The sequence below is a fragment of the Rutidosis leptorrhynchoides genome, chromosome 10 (assembly GCF_046630445.1).
Source record: "Rutidosis leptorrhynchoides isolate AG116_Rl617_1_P2 chromosome 10, CSIRO_AGI_Rlap_v1, whole genome shotgun sequence".
NCBI lineage: Eukaryota > Viridiplantae > Streptophyta > Magnoliopsida > Asterales > Asteraceae > Rutidosis > Rutidosis leptorrhynchoides.
Window position 1 is genome coordinate 254885829 of NC_092342.1, and position 14999 is coordinate 254900827.

Consider the following 14999-nt stretch of genomic DNA (forward strand, 5'->3'; position numbering starts at 1 on the left):
GTGAAGGCGGGTCTCATACTGAGAGCAAACTAAGGAAACTATTGACTATTTGTCAAATCTTGGAGGAGTTATTTGCAATAACAGTACACGAGATTCCAGGCAACAAGATATTACTAACTTCTTCATCCTGACAGTTACAAACAATCCTTCCTTTCTTCATTTCATTTCTTATATCTGCTTCAAATTAACGAAGATAAACAATTATTTAATTCTGTAATGCCGCCATACTCTATCCTTACTACCACCACCAATCACCACCATCTTCCACCGCCATCAACCACCGCAACATGCTGCCGCGTATTTCCACCGACCCTACCTTCATCAACACCTTCAATTAATTTCCCTATTGCGAAATTCAGTACCACACTCACTCACTCACCATATAAAAAAACAAACAATTTAATAATTTGTATGGCGAAGGAAAGGAGAGTGAAAATGGTGGCCAAACAGATACAGAGAGAGCTTTCTGATATGTTGCTGACTGACCAGGTTTTACAGTACGCTATCCTGCCTGAAGCTGCTCTTGGTGCTGACCGCTACTTGTCTTCTATTACTACCATTAGTGATGTTGAAATCTCATCAGATTTACAGGTATTTTAATATAGATTTTTGTTGAATTTGATATATATGTTTGATACTATCACTGAGTACTACAATTAGGGTTTGATTGTTGTGTAATTGATTGAATGAATTGGTAATATTGAATTGAAAACTAATAATTTGAAGCATATAATTCTATATTTGATTAGTTGGTATGGTTCTTACTATTATAATTATAGTATTTGAGTTCTTATTGGAAGCAGTTTGTGTATCTGTAAATATACAATAAATCTTAACATATGGTTTACAACTTAATCGATATTCAGTATTAATAAAGTTGGGGCTTGTGCTAAATGCACTTAACCAAATAAGGTTAGGAAACAAGTCAAGGTAGCATAACTCGAAATTTACTCGGCGAGTACTCGATTTTTGGAGAACTTTGAGCCAAGTAATCAAATTCGGGATCAAAACTTGAGATTACTCAGAAAAGTGGTCAGAACTTGGTCAAAATCGGTCAATGTCTGGTCAACATTCGAGTACTCCTCGAGTTGCCTAGTACTCGTTTCTCGACCAAGTACTCCTCTAGTAGTGTTTTTTTTGCAACCTTAATACCCGTTTACAATGAGTGACGGTTGTTTTACGACTTTGGTTACTCATTTGGGGGCCATTTGTTCTCTCTGTTGTGTAGGTGGTTAAGGTATATGTATCTGTTTTTGGTGATGAACGAGGAAAGGAGGTAGCCATGTCCGGGTTAAAGTCGAAAGCAAAATATGTTCGTGGTCAATTGGGCAAGCGTATGAAACTACGGTTGACTCCTGAGATACGCTTTATCGAAGATGAATCATTAGAGAGAGGAAGCAGGGTAAGAATTTATGAATTATTGAATATTAGTTGTATGTATGTCGTCGAAACAAATAACATGCCTTATAAAAAAGTTTGTAGAAATTTCTCTAATTCTTTTATTGCTTCCTATGTTGAATTTTCCTTGACTTAGTTTAATTTATTGTTAATGCTTTATTGCATAGCATTATATACTGCAGCATGTTGTCACATATATATTATGTATTGTATATCCTCGTAGGAACGTTACATCAATAGGGCTTTGATGTAGCAATTTGTAATGGTGAATGGGTTTCTAATATAGGAGGATCAGCAACTAATATCTCATATGTATTCATGTTTTTCAATCCATTTGATAACTGATTTTTATGTTCAGGTGATTGCTATATTAGATAAGATTAAGGGTGAGAAGAAGACTGTAGAAAATCTAGTGGGTGATCAAAATGAGTCAACCAATTCAAATGAAGATGATGAAGACTGGGAGGATGATGAACCTGATGATGACATCATCTATGTGAAGTAGTTGGCTCGTGGTATTTTGCTTTTTTCTTCCGAACTAAGCTTGTTTGCACACTTCCTCTCCTATGGTTAGTTCTCATCATCAATCAATTCTGAATGTGTACAATACATTTATCATTTATGTGAATCATGGTGTGTGTTTCCCTCATACATTAAAACTATGCTTGGTAAGATGGGCGGGTCATGAGTGTTGGGTAATGGATCAGAATGGATTTAGGTTGAAAATTGTCATCCTTACTAATCGTTAAAATGGGTCGGGTCAGGTTTGGTACTTGCAAACATTGCTGTTAATTTCTAACAATATAAAGATTTTTTTCACGTGTTCAGTATGGTTATAAAAATACTTCTATGTATATATAATTAAAATCTATGAGTACAATTATGTAGAAGGTTATGTGCACTTTTAATAGACTTTGGACAACTTTCTATCTGTTTTACCTTGTCGACTCATTAGACCTATTTTCCGACTAATCAACTTTTTTGATATGACCCTTATGAGATACAGTAACATACAACTCCTATCAACCAAATTATAATTACATTAGGTTTAAATTACCGTCTTCAAATGAAAACTAGAAAGTGATTATGCATCAACGGTTAATATACTATATATTTTTTTTTTGTGGCTAAAATAACGAATACTATTAAAATAAAAGGAAACTTCATCAATAGATGAAAGAATCCTAAACCGTACAAGAAAAGAAAACAAACTAAACGACAATAGGCTTGAAGAGAGTAACCAACCTAGACAAATCTAAAAAACCACTAACTCAATACGAGCCCAACTATGCCAAAAACCACACAACACAAACTAACCTATCAAAACACAAAAACTGAAGATCAGAACTGCCAAAATGATCAAAGCACAAAAACCACAAAAATAGCCCCATGAGCGACAACACAGACTAAATCCGATTAACCGGCTTTGGACGAGCGTTTTTTATTCCTCTCGTCAGGACGGGAAGTCATTCCGTCAACCTTGTCAGTGTGTATACCCTTACCTCTCCTAGAATAGAAATTGAAGGAGCTAACCTCAGCCGCGTTACCGTTGAGAATCTTACCCGGGACATAAGGTAGAATCACTCCACTGTCTGCTAGATCATCCGCTATTCCTTGGAAAATGAACCTCCTCATCTTCATCACGAAGTACGAATGAAACTCTATCCTTCTTTTTCTTGTTTTTGTCTTTCTTAGAACGAGGAGCCAAAGGACAAACGCTACCAATATACTATATACCTAAGCAGAAAATTGTAACATTATTATGTCAAATATCTTCATTGGAATTCTAATAGCTCTTAGAGCCATCTTTGTTATTACTGTTTCCCTGTTGTTTTATGGTTAATCTAATATTACAACCATATGGAACGTGGTGTCTTCTTAGTATATTTTTAATGTATAACCTGGTAATTCTTACTCCAATGGTGCAAGTTTGCTACTCAAGTAGCTAATTTACCCAAGAAAATGTTTGATATCTAAGACGCATTATACATTATCACATTTGATCTCTTGTGAAATCATTGATGCTGTGCTTTAAGTTGATGACTCTGCTTTACTTTGTGCAGTATCGGGATTCAAGGCTGTTTATCAACTATCAAGTTGCAACCAATTGCTTCCTTCACGTGTCCAAATTGTCAATTCCTTTCTTCCAGCAGCAGTTTATGTTTCTTTTTCTATCTCCGTAGGTCAGTTTTTAAGATAGCATGTCTTGAGTAAGCGCATGATTCGCGAATGCACTTTGTAATTTGTAATGATGTGTAAATAACAAAAAAATAAATCTTAAGAACGAGGGGGATGACTGATCGGGTGTAAGATGTAAGAGATGAGAGTATAGTAATTGTTGTTCTCTTATCTTATTATATACAGAGAGTATGTGATATGTGATTTCTTCGATAATTGGAGATTAATCTGGATGTACAAATGTCAAAATGTCTCTGGGGTTATCATTGGTCAGTATTTACACTTCGAAAAAGGAATACCTGCATAAGTGTAAAGCGATAGTTACATGTTGTGTTCGTCTTTTATTAGCGTAGTGTAGAAAAGGAAAGGAAAAAAAGGAGAGAAATGAAGAGCATAATATGAACACTATGCGTAGAGTCTTACAGGGTGTGCAAAATAAGTAATCGAAGTCGTTTTATAAGGTGTGCAAGATAAGAAACCGCCATGGCTTAAAATTTTGGTAGGGCCCAATTTTTTTTTGAAAAAAAAAAACCCCTTACATATACATATTTTATGTTATTAAAGTGAAATCAAATACGTAGTACTTATTTTATATTGGCTAAATAATAATTGAGCTTAAGTTAATTAAATATTTTGTTGGACTAATTTAATATAATAAAAGTTCATAGAATATGTGTAACAAAGCTCTAGATTAAATTGTTAAATGATAAAAGATATTGAACCTGTTTTAAAGGACTGCGAAATATCACGAGTTATGAGATGTATCATCGTTATCTTGGTGATAGTATTCCAAAATGAGTTAATACTTCTACTTGCTCATTCTATTAAATCAAAGATCTTAAAAGCAAAAAAAAAAAAAAAAAAAAAAAAAAAAGTATTACTATGTGATATTTGACTGCCCCAAACAGTAGTCACCAAAAAGAGACGTCTGCCGTTAAAAAAAAATTTGAGGAATCTTTCTTAGAATTCTTGAAAGTTGATCAATTATTCGATTGGTCAGGGACCTTTTCATGTTACTTTTGACGAGTTAAAGTCTTCCGATCTTGATATTGTTTTGGACACTTTCTATCTATAATGACTATATATCTATAATGACTATTGTTTAGTAGTATAATATAATCTTTTTATATGCATTGATAAAATTAACTTTTACAATGATCCATTATTTAGATCTCGCACAACTTAAAAATTAATAAGACGGCCATCTATATGTATATGTATACATATACTCCGTAAAAGTTTTTTGGTGCATTAGAAAAACTAATATCCTCCGTTATAATGTAGAATGTAGTTCTATGGGGAGGTGAATTTTACAAGAAAATCAATTACTCCATACACGTATAGCAAACTTTACATTATGTTGGAAGAGTATGTGTATTGCATGTTTACGTATATGTTCTACTTCTATGTTCAACGATTATGGGTAGATGCTGATTTTCTAAATACAATTAACTAGCTCAGCTTGCAACAATCCGTTGTAGTCTAGTTGGTTAGGATCAAAACCCGGCAACGGAAATTTTTTAAATATTTCATATTTTCAACGCGAGTGAAATTGAAAATGTTCGTATTATGATACTTTACCAAGTAACTAGTTAAAAGACCACATACCAGGTATCCACTATTGACATAAACCTAGATGCATGACATATACTAGTTATCCACTACTTTCTAGCAATGACAAATAATTACATCAAGAAATTAAGCTTATAATAACACATAAACATGCTCCTAGTTATCCACTACTTTCTAACAATGACATAATTACATCAAGAAATTAAGCTTATAATAACACATAAACATGCTCCCAGCTCACCTTCCTCAAATTTTTTTGATTACAGTTTCTTCATCTTCCGCATTATCTCCAACGGGACCTAAAAACGAACTAAAAAAAAAAAAACATAATCATCTAGATAAAAGTAGATTAATAGAATAACATACAATAAGTTAACTAGTAATGGTTCTTACAATCAAGATATTCGCCTTCAATGCATCTACTTCCATCTAAAACAAATATAACAACCCATTAGGTTCAAGAGCTTGAGAAACTGCCTTAATCAAAATTCGTGTGTGTGATTATAACCATGATTACAGTTATCCTCCAACTAACAATCTAACTCTAACAATATAGAGAATTTTAAAATGGGGTGTGTGAGAGAGAGAGAAGAGAGAGAGAGAGTGAGGAGAGAGAATCAAAACAAATGGGCAGGCATGAAACAAACTCGAGAACACTACAACGGCGGACTAGAGGATCGATTAACAAGGTTTTTTGGAATCCAATTAACCTCGTTCATGTTCTTCAATTTTCCGGAAAGTTGGGGTGTGACGGATTTATGGCGTTCTTTCAAACGGGTTGGAGATGTTAGGGATGTGTATATGGCAGGCAAAAGGCTAAAGAGTGGGCAACGATTCGCCTTTGTTAGATTTGGCAACGTTAGGGATGAAGATGGGCTGTTCCAGGAGTTAAGGAAATTACACTTTGAAGATTATCCAATTAGGGTGTTTAAGGCGTTCAATAGGAAAAATCCCAGACCTGCTGAGGCAATCCATCGTAACAACCTCTTTCCAAGAGCAGTTTCCTCCACTTAACAGGTCGGTTCTCCAGGGTAGAGATGAGCGAAGATTCAACGAGGTTCTGGGGAATCATGGCTTTGCTCCTGATCTACGTAGAACTCTTCCCCCCAAAGATCTTAGAAACATGTTAACTGATAGGAGAAGTAATGCCATGGTGGATAATCCTACTTCAAAGATTCGCATTCGAGATAGTTGTCACAACTTGCATTTTTTCAAAAGAACAATTGTTGGTAAGCTAAATGACTGGAAATATATTCAAGTGATGCAAGAATTGTGCGATGCCGAGGGTATGAAAAATTGTGATATCAAGTATCTTGGTGGTCTTGACATTTTATGGGTTTTCTACTCGTCCATCGAAGCTGAAAGGGTCATCGACAACAAAGACCACTCGATTCACAAGTGGTGTAGTATGGTTCAACAACTCAAAACCCCTTGGTATGTGTCTAATCGTCTCACCTGGTTGGATATTCGCGGGGTTCCAATTACTTCATGGAACACTACCACTTTCAAGAATATTGCAAGTCGTTGGGGTCAAGTTCTTGATACGGCAAACTGCGAGATCACCCAGGATCATCAAAACTTATTAGCAGGCAGTGTCTTAATTCTTACAAACGATTCAAAAGTGATTGATGGGTGTTTTATGGTGGAAACTAAGATGGATATCTTCAAAGTTGTCATTTCAGAAAACTTGAATCTAAAGGTGGGATTAGATATAAGGGACGAAGAAGACTGTAAATCCATTGATGATAAGGACAGTATTGGCAATAATTTTGTGGTTGACACATTTGATAACAGTGAGAAGGATGACGAAGAAGATGATGAATTCGTTGAAGATTCGTTCTCTGACTCTGACTACGATGAAGAAATTATCCTTGAAAAAGCTCCCGTCGGTCAAAATTTTGACGCCGACGATGTCTCCGGCAAAGAAGGTAAATCAGTCACTCTCTCCGGTGAAAATGGTGCATGAAGATGAAGAGTCTGGTTACGTGGGTACTGAGCACGTATTCCAAGATAACATTAATGATGTCTGCATTGGGGGTGCAAAAGATAACGGCTTGTGCAGTAACCCTAATACCCCCACGTCCCCATGTGCCTCTCCGTTTCCCAAGACTGGTGCACGTTTACAAAACAACTCGCCTGATGGATTGGGCCGTAATGACATTAGGCATTCTCCTAATTTTGATGTAATCCCCAACGGGCCCAATGTCAATATAAATAACATGGGGTCTAATATTTATCTGGGCGGGCCATCTGTTGGGCCTAGAAGCAAAGATATCGGTGGTAACAACTCAGGTGCAATTGGGACAGGGTTAAAAGAATCGAATTTCACATCTGGGAATAAAGGAAAATTAGCGAAGAAGAAGACCTCTGGACATAAATTGGTAAAGAAAAATTCTACTCATAAGAAACCTGATTGCTGTTGGTCGAATCTGAGGAAGTGGAAGTCTTCATCGAGAATGCTAAACATCAAATCTTCTGCTAGGAAATCCAATTCCTCTCAGCCATTGAGATCCAAATGCACCTCGTGTAAAGTGAAATCCTCCATGGCTAGCGAATCATCTGGTGTCAATAAAGGTAATCGTTCTGACTCTTCTTTCAATTCGAATGATTCTGTTGTCATTAAAGAATATGGGACAAAATTGGGGCTTAAATGGAAGGCACGCCCTTCTCAGTAGCGGCTGTTTTCACCCTTGTTTCGAACTATCTGTTACCATGAAGATAATTTCCATAAATATCAGAAGCTTTAAAATTGGTGGGGTTGAAGACAAATTTGGGTGGCTACGAAACTTGATTTTTAAAGAAAAACCACATTTCCTAGCAATCCAGGAAACCAAACTTCTCTCGGTTGAATTTAGATGGATCTGTTCACTTTGGGGAAGTCCTAATTGTGAGTTTATTCAAAGGCCTAGGGTTGGTAAGGTAGGGGGGCAATTACTGATTTAGGACACTGATGAATTCGTTGCAGAAGATATAATTAATATAGATTCTGTTATTGGGATAAAAGGTGTGTGGAAAGGTAATGGTGCTAAGCTAAATATTCTTAACATTCATGGTCCACATGATGATCACAACAAGCAGCTACTTTGGAAATCACTCGAAAATTTAATTTGTAACAACAGGGATGAAGCATGGTTGATTGGCGGTGATTTTAACAAAGTGAGGGATCCGAGTGAACGCTTAAACTGTGATTTCATTTGTTATCGTGCAACTTGGTTCAATGATCTCATTGAAAACTGTAGTCTCATTGATATACCATTAGGAGGTAGAATTTTCACAAGAGTAAGTGACGACGGGGTCAAATTTAGTAAGCTGGACCGTTTCCTTGTTTGCGAAAAATTCATGGATTTGTGGCAAACTCTTTCGGCTACCGCCCTCGAAAGAAAACATTCTGACCATTGTCCTATCATGTTAAACGACGAGGTTAAAAATTTCGGTCCAAAACCTTTTAAGCTTTTCGATGCGTGGCTTGATGAAGACGGGGTTGATGACATCATCAAAGAGGCGTGGGATGTTCAAGTCTCGGGCAATAGACTTGACTGTGTTCTTAGAAACAAACTTAAGTTAGTGAAAGAGGCGCTGAAAAAATGGAGCAAAGATAAATTCAACACACTTGATAATGAGATTGATTCATTAAAAGCTTCGGCCACTGATCTTGAATTAAAAGCCGAGATGGGCATGTTGAATTGCAGCGAGATATCCGAATGGCAAGACAAACGAAAACAGTGGCTTCATAAAGAGGAACTCAAAACAAAGATGCTCAAACAAAAAGCACGCGTCCGATGGATTCTCGAAGGGGACGAAAATTCCAAATATTTTCATTCGGTGATCAACCGAAATAATTGTAGGCGTAATATCCGTGGTGTTTCAGTTAGCGGGCAGTGGGTTGATGAGCCCACTAGTATAAAAAAAGCAGCCCATGACCATTTCAAATCACTTTTTGTTGAACCTGATTTGTACAGACCGAGTCTTGAAGATCTGAATTATCCGTCCATATCGATTGAAGATGCGAGTCAACTTGAGAAACCCTTTGATGAATTATAAATTCATGATGCCATTTTTGAATGTGGAAGCACAAAAGCACCCGGCTCGGACGGTTTTAATTTGCGCTTTTTCAAGAAATATTGGGATATTATTAAAGCGGATGTCATCAATGCAATTCAATGGTTTTGGGAGAAGTCCGAGTTCTCAAAAGGGTGCAATGCATGCTTTGTCACCTTGATCCCAAAGAAAAAAGATCCTATGTGTTTCGGGGATTATCGTCCGATAAGTTTAATCGGGAGCTATTACAAGATTATTGCTAAAATTCTTTCTAATCGACTAAGGAAAGTGATTCCTGATCTTATTGGTTCCGAGCAAAGTGCTTTTATCAAAGGGAGATTCATTTTAGACGGTGCTCTTATCGTTAATGAAAGTATTGAATATCTTAAATCCGTTAAACAAAAGGGTGTGATTTTTAAGGTAGATTTCGAGAAGGCCTTCGATTGCCTTAATTGGAGTTTTCTCATGGATATTATGACAAGCATGGGGTTTGGCTCAAAATGGCGTAATTGGATTTATTCGTGTTTAAGTTCCGCCTCGATTTCGATTCTCATTAACGGCTCGCCAACCGAGGAATTCTCGCTAAGCCGGGGGGTTAGGCAAGGCGATCCACTTTCTCCCTTCCTTTTCATTTTGGCGGCGGAAGGTTTAAACATACTAGCAAAGGCGGCTACGGACAAAGGGCTTTTTAAGGGTGTGGAAGTCGGGAATGATAAAGTGTTACTTTCGCATCTCCGGGTGTGGAAGTCGGGAATGATAAAGTGTTACTTTCGCATCTCCAATATGCGGACGACACACTTTTCATAGGTGAATGGAATCGTGAAAACGTTTATAGTCTCCGGAATCTCCTAAAATGCTTTGAGTTAGCTTCGGGTCTTAAAGTCAACTTCCACAAAAGTTGTATCTATGGGGTTGGTGTCGGTATTGATGAATTCACTCTTTTAGCTAATCGCATTGGTTGCAAAGTTGGTGTTTTCCCCTTTACATATCTCGGGTTGCCTATCGGGTCTAAAATGAATAAATTAAAGGATTGGTCTCCGGTGATAGAAAAAATCAAGAATAGACTTTCGGATTGGAGGATGCGTTCGATGTCTTTTAGAGGAAGATTAGTCCTTATCAAATCGGTCCTAAATAGTCTTCCGTTGTATTATTTCTCATTGTTTCGTGCCCCGCCGTGTGTTCTCAATTATTTAGAGAGTGTGAGAAAAAAATTCTTTTGGGGCGGGTCGGGTACCGAGAAAAAAATCCATTGGGTTAAATGGGACTCGGTTGTTTCTTCTTATGATAAGGGGGGTTAAATATTGGGCTTTTAAAACACAAAAACCTTTCACTTTTGGGGAAGTGGTGGTGGAGGTTTAAAACCGAAACCGACTCCCTGTGGGTGAAAATTATTAAAAGTATTTTCAGGTCTGATGGCGGTTTGGATTCGGGGTCGGCTAACCTGCTGCCCTCGTATTCAAGCACTTGGCATAATATCATTGTTACAGGTTCTCTCATCGATGGTCTTGGCGTCGGATTCAGAAACTCGTTCAAGCGGGTTATTGGAAACGGTGCCAACACTAGCTTTTGGAACGACTGCTGGGCTGGAACTTCCAAACTCGGTGAGCGGTTCCCAAGACTTTTCAGGTTAGAAAATAACTAGCATTGCAGTTTAATGGATCGGATCGTGGAATCAAACGATGCTGCTGTACGAAGACTCAACTGGGACTGGTCGCGGGTGTTAACTGGTAGGCTGATTCAACAGGTTGTCGAACTTTCTGATATATGCACGAGTATTGTGATGGACGTCTCAAAGGTAGATAGCTGGTCGTGGTCCTTGTCGGCTTCGGGTTGTTTTTCTGTTCGTGAACTTACAGGAATAATTGAAGATCACGTGCTGCCTTCGGTGAATATGAATCAGGAATCTCTTCGTAATCGGTTAGTACCAAAAAAACTTGAGGTTTTCGTTTGGAGAGCAATCAAAAAACGATTACCGGTAAGGTGCGAACTCGATAAGCGGGGAATTGATTTACACTCCCTTAGATGTCCACTTTGCGATGATGAGTTGGAATCGGTTGATCATTCATTGATTTTCTGCAAGCATGCTTTGGACGTTTGGGATCGTATCTATAGTTGGTGTGGTTTGGGAAATTTTTCGAATCTTAGCATCGGTGAGATCCTACGTGGCAATTCTCCTTGTAATATGTCGTGTATTGGTAAGATGGTGTGGCAGGCAATCGAGTGGGTCGGAGCATACTACATTTGGAAGAACCGCAATAACAAAGTGTTTCGAGATAAGAATTGGACCGCTCCGGTGACACTAAGCGAAATACAACTAAAGTCCTTCGAGTGGATCTCCAATCGTATGCGCGGTAGGAAGTTGGATTGGCTTACTTGGTTGACTAATCCGAGCTCCTACTTTTCGTTGTAATTGTGTGTATTTGTATGTAATTGTGTTCATTAGTTCCTAAGTGTGTATGAGTTTGAATCCTCACAAACTCTTCTCCTCGTTTTTTGTCTTGTACTTTTGGGCGGGTCTAATTGCCCTCCCCGACTCCTTGTTTCTTTTGTTTAATACAAGCTTGCTTTTCGAAAAAAAAAAAACAATCTAAAACATCTTCATTAAATTAATTTAATTAAAAACATTATATAGAAATCAAAAAACATATTAACGAACAATATCATTCTAACTATATCATTTATAGCTCAAATCAGCTATTACTCAGAATAGATAGTACATGGAACTTACAAACGACCTTTAACGGGTCAAGCCATCTTCTTAAACCCTTCAACCACACGAAGAACCGTTTTGTCAATACCTTTCTTTTACGAAACAGGGATAGCACCAGATTAATGGATAGAAGTTTGGCTTATATCTGTATTTTAATCCGGCCCTGCAAAAATTGACTAAATAATAAAAGATTATTATGTCTCAAAAAGAACCCGTAATTAGATATATAAAATTATTTTTTAATCATAATATATATAAAAAACTATTAGTTGATCTAATATAAAAAAGAAAATAAAGTACCATACAATGAATTATATAATTAAATATGTTAAAATCAAATGAAGTACCTTGTCTTTTTGTTTCTTAATTGTATGTTCAATCCTCTTCCCATCAGTGAGATCATACACAAAGTTTGAATCTTTTGTGCAACTGCCCATCACAACACTGGTATACACAATTGGATATCAAGCTTTTGGTTAAAGTTGCAAAAACGAACTATTAAGATACAACTAAAGATTAAAATGTAAAAGTCGATCCTACTGTTAGATCTATGGCTTTAATTGTTGCAGGCCTTAGTTGAGTCCGCAACATTCTATTTGTACAATTATAACTATTTTGGATTTCCAAACATGAATATGCGATTTTACAATAGAGCTACAATATTTATCTTGAATTAAAGTCAAGAAACCTACATAACATAACCCACAAACAATAACCAATCTAAAGGAATCAAACTTATAAAATGGTAATGGGTAAAGATTACCACATCTAAAGAAATCAAAGTTTTAATACAATATAACATGAAACAATACCACCATCATCTCCAGCACAACTCCAAGTCTGGAATCAACTGTTCCTTTATCTACGTTCTATGATTTATCTTTAAATTAGCACATAAACTAATGCAAACTAAGTTAGCATATAAACTAATGTTTAGCAAAGTTCCTTACTACAACAGTAAACACTTATTGTATGTTCTTTAGCACCAAGTGATGCATCATGTAAGGCCTCATGGGTGAAGACATTCTAAACTATCATACAATTAACCAATATTATTAGCAAAGTTTTTACCATCATGTTCTATTATTATTATGTAAACAATGAGTTGGATCTTTGTAAAAAACCGAAGATTAAAACTATATTACTTTTTGCATAAAAAAATATTGTACATACCAGATTACCCATAAACTAAACAATGAGTTGGATCTTTGTCAAACGTTCCTTGATTGTTTCTTCAATGGATTGAAATACGATTCATCTTGAAAAGAAAGAACTTGCGCTTTTATCAATCTCTCGTCAAGTTCTTATGTGATTAAATCATCGGTCTAACCAAGTTCATTGATTCCCATCTACACATCAGTTCGGTAAAGAAATGAATACCAAGAAAAAACAACAAAAGTTCATATCACTTATATTTATTTAAGCTTCCAATTTCAGTCAACTCTATCACCTAAAATTATAATTCCAAAATAATTCATGATCCTTATATCCAATTAAATTATAATTATTTGATAATGGCATGAATAACAAAAAATACACAGTAGATTTGTTACAATTATCAGATAAAAGTACCTCAAATTGCTTATACAAAGTCTAAAACTTACGTTGAATAGTATCAGGCTAAAATTGTGTTCTCTATCATCGTCCTTTTCAACCCTGCAATTAAAAATTCAACTATTAAAATCGCACCAACAAAACCACCATCATAATCGGCAACAAACACCAAGTAAACATACTAAATAAAAATCTAAACCTAACAAATAAAAATCTAAAAGTACGAAATCAGACTAACAAAGCACAAAAACTAATAATAAAAAAATAATAATAATCAGTATTCGAAGGCTACATCAAACCTGATTTTAGATGGAAATCGATTTAGAATATGTCCAAAACTTCATAAAATTGAAAAAGCATGAAGTAATCCCGTTATTGTCTATGTAAAAATGGAATTAAAACCCTAACACCAAAAATCAAGTTGTAATCGAAAAAAAGTTAAAAGATTCATAACCTGTAGATGAAGCTGTTGATGAAGTGATATGGCTGAAAGGGACGGTTTTTATTCGCGCGGTGTCGTCAGGCCGCGGCTCGCCAGGATCAGCCACTCGTGGGAGGAAGGTACTGTTTTAAATTTATATTTAGCGGGACCTAAATCTTACTACTCTTTATAAGTAAGGGAAGTATGACTGAGTCGTATTTTTGAGATATCAGTAGAATCGAACCTATATTTAAGCCTAAGATAGTTAGGGAGTAGTGAATATTTATTTTTGGATTTTCTAATTTAATAAGACAGATAAAGTAAATGCAATAAAATTCGTAATTCAGATAAGGTTAAAGTGAGTGCATACTATGATTTCATCAGTTATTCTGCCGAGATTATGGAATGCTGGCTCATGAATAAGCAGAGGCCCTGTATTCATTACACTGGTCCTAAACGCCCCTGTCATAAGACATGTCACTGGGTACTGCGTTAGGCTTGAAGATTCTGAATAGACAGCAACGTCCCTTACCCCCGACGCCCGTGCAGTCTGACTACAGGCATACACGTTCAGACGGCTCATCCAATTGAGCGACTCGGTTGAGTGATGTATTAACATTACAAAATGGTCTAAAATTTCTTAAGCATAATAGAATACATGGTTTACCATATCCGAGAGACGTGATGTGCTTCAATGCTTTCGTTAATGATTGGTAAAAGATAGTTAGGCCCTTAAAAAGAGTTCAACCATTAAGAACACCATGGCCAAGTCAAGCTGACTTCCATGAACACGTTCGGTTATCCTAACGGTCTAATCCTTTATGTGTCTAAACAAACAGTTCCTTAATTAACTAAGAATCCCTCAAGCGGGGTGCAATGCTTGAGACCGCGTTATGGTGCAGTGTACTGGTCAACACTAACCGGGTTCCATGGCCTTACTTAACAGAGGTACAGCTTACAACAACCGCCGTGCTTCAGCGTGCACGTACGAAGTTTATATGCTTGGTGACTACACTAGCATGGTCTAGGACCGACAATGTACTAAGGGTCTAGTCAGATGTTTCACTACGAAAGAGTCCTCAGTCGGAATCCAAAGCTTGATAGACTTACTACAACCGGTGTGCCTCG

The 14999-nt window shown here is 36.6% G+C and overlaps 2 protein-coding genes across 2 annotated transcripts; both read left to right on the forward strand.

The window, feature by feature from the left end:
• Positions 1-112: 112 nt before the first annotated feature.
• On the forward strand, positions 113-2056 carry LOC139873263 (probable ribosome-binding factor A, chloroplastic). Its single transcript, XM_071861196.1, has 3 exons — positions 113-591; positions 1229-1402; positions 1757-2056. The coding sequence occupies exons 1-3, from the start codon at positions 217-219 to the stop codon at positions 1901-1903; spliced, it is 696 nt and encodes a 231-aa protein (XP_071717297.1). The 5' UTR covers positions 113-216; the 3' UTR covers positions 1904-2056.
• An 8784-nt stretch (positions 2057-10840) lies between these two features.
• Positions 10841-11596, forward strand: LOC139870969 (uncharacterized). The gene has a single exon (XM_071858728.1). The coding sequence runs from the start codon at positions 10841-10843 to the stop codon at positions 11594-11596; it is 756 nt and encodes a 251-aa protein (XP_071714829.1).
• Positions 11597-14999: the final 3403 nt, after the last annotated feature.

What these genes read in the sequence shown, in the direction of transcription:
- LOC139870969 (XM_071858728.1), top strand. Translation starts at nt 10,841, where the DNA reads ATGGATCGGATCGTGGAATCAAACGATGCTGCTGTACGAAGACTCAAC.
- LOC139873263 (XM_071861196.1), top strand. Translation starts at nt 217, where the DNA reads ATGCCGCCATACTCTATCCTTACTACCACCACCAATCACCACCATCTT. An exon ending in AAATCTCATCAGATTTACAG is followed by an intron (nt 592 to 1,228) that starts GTATTTTAATAT and finishes TCTGTTGTGTAG; the next exon opens with GTGGTTAAGGTATATGTATC. An exon ending in CATTAGAGAGAGGAAGCAGG is followed by an intron (nt 1,403 to 1,756) that starts GTAAGAATTTAT and finishes TTTTATGTTCAG; the next exon opens with GTGATTGCTATATTAGATAA.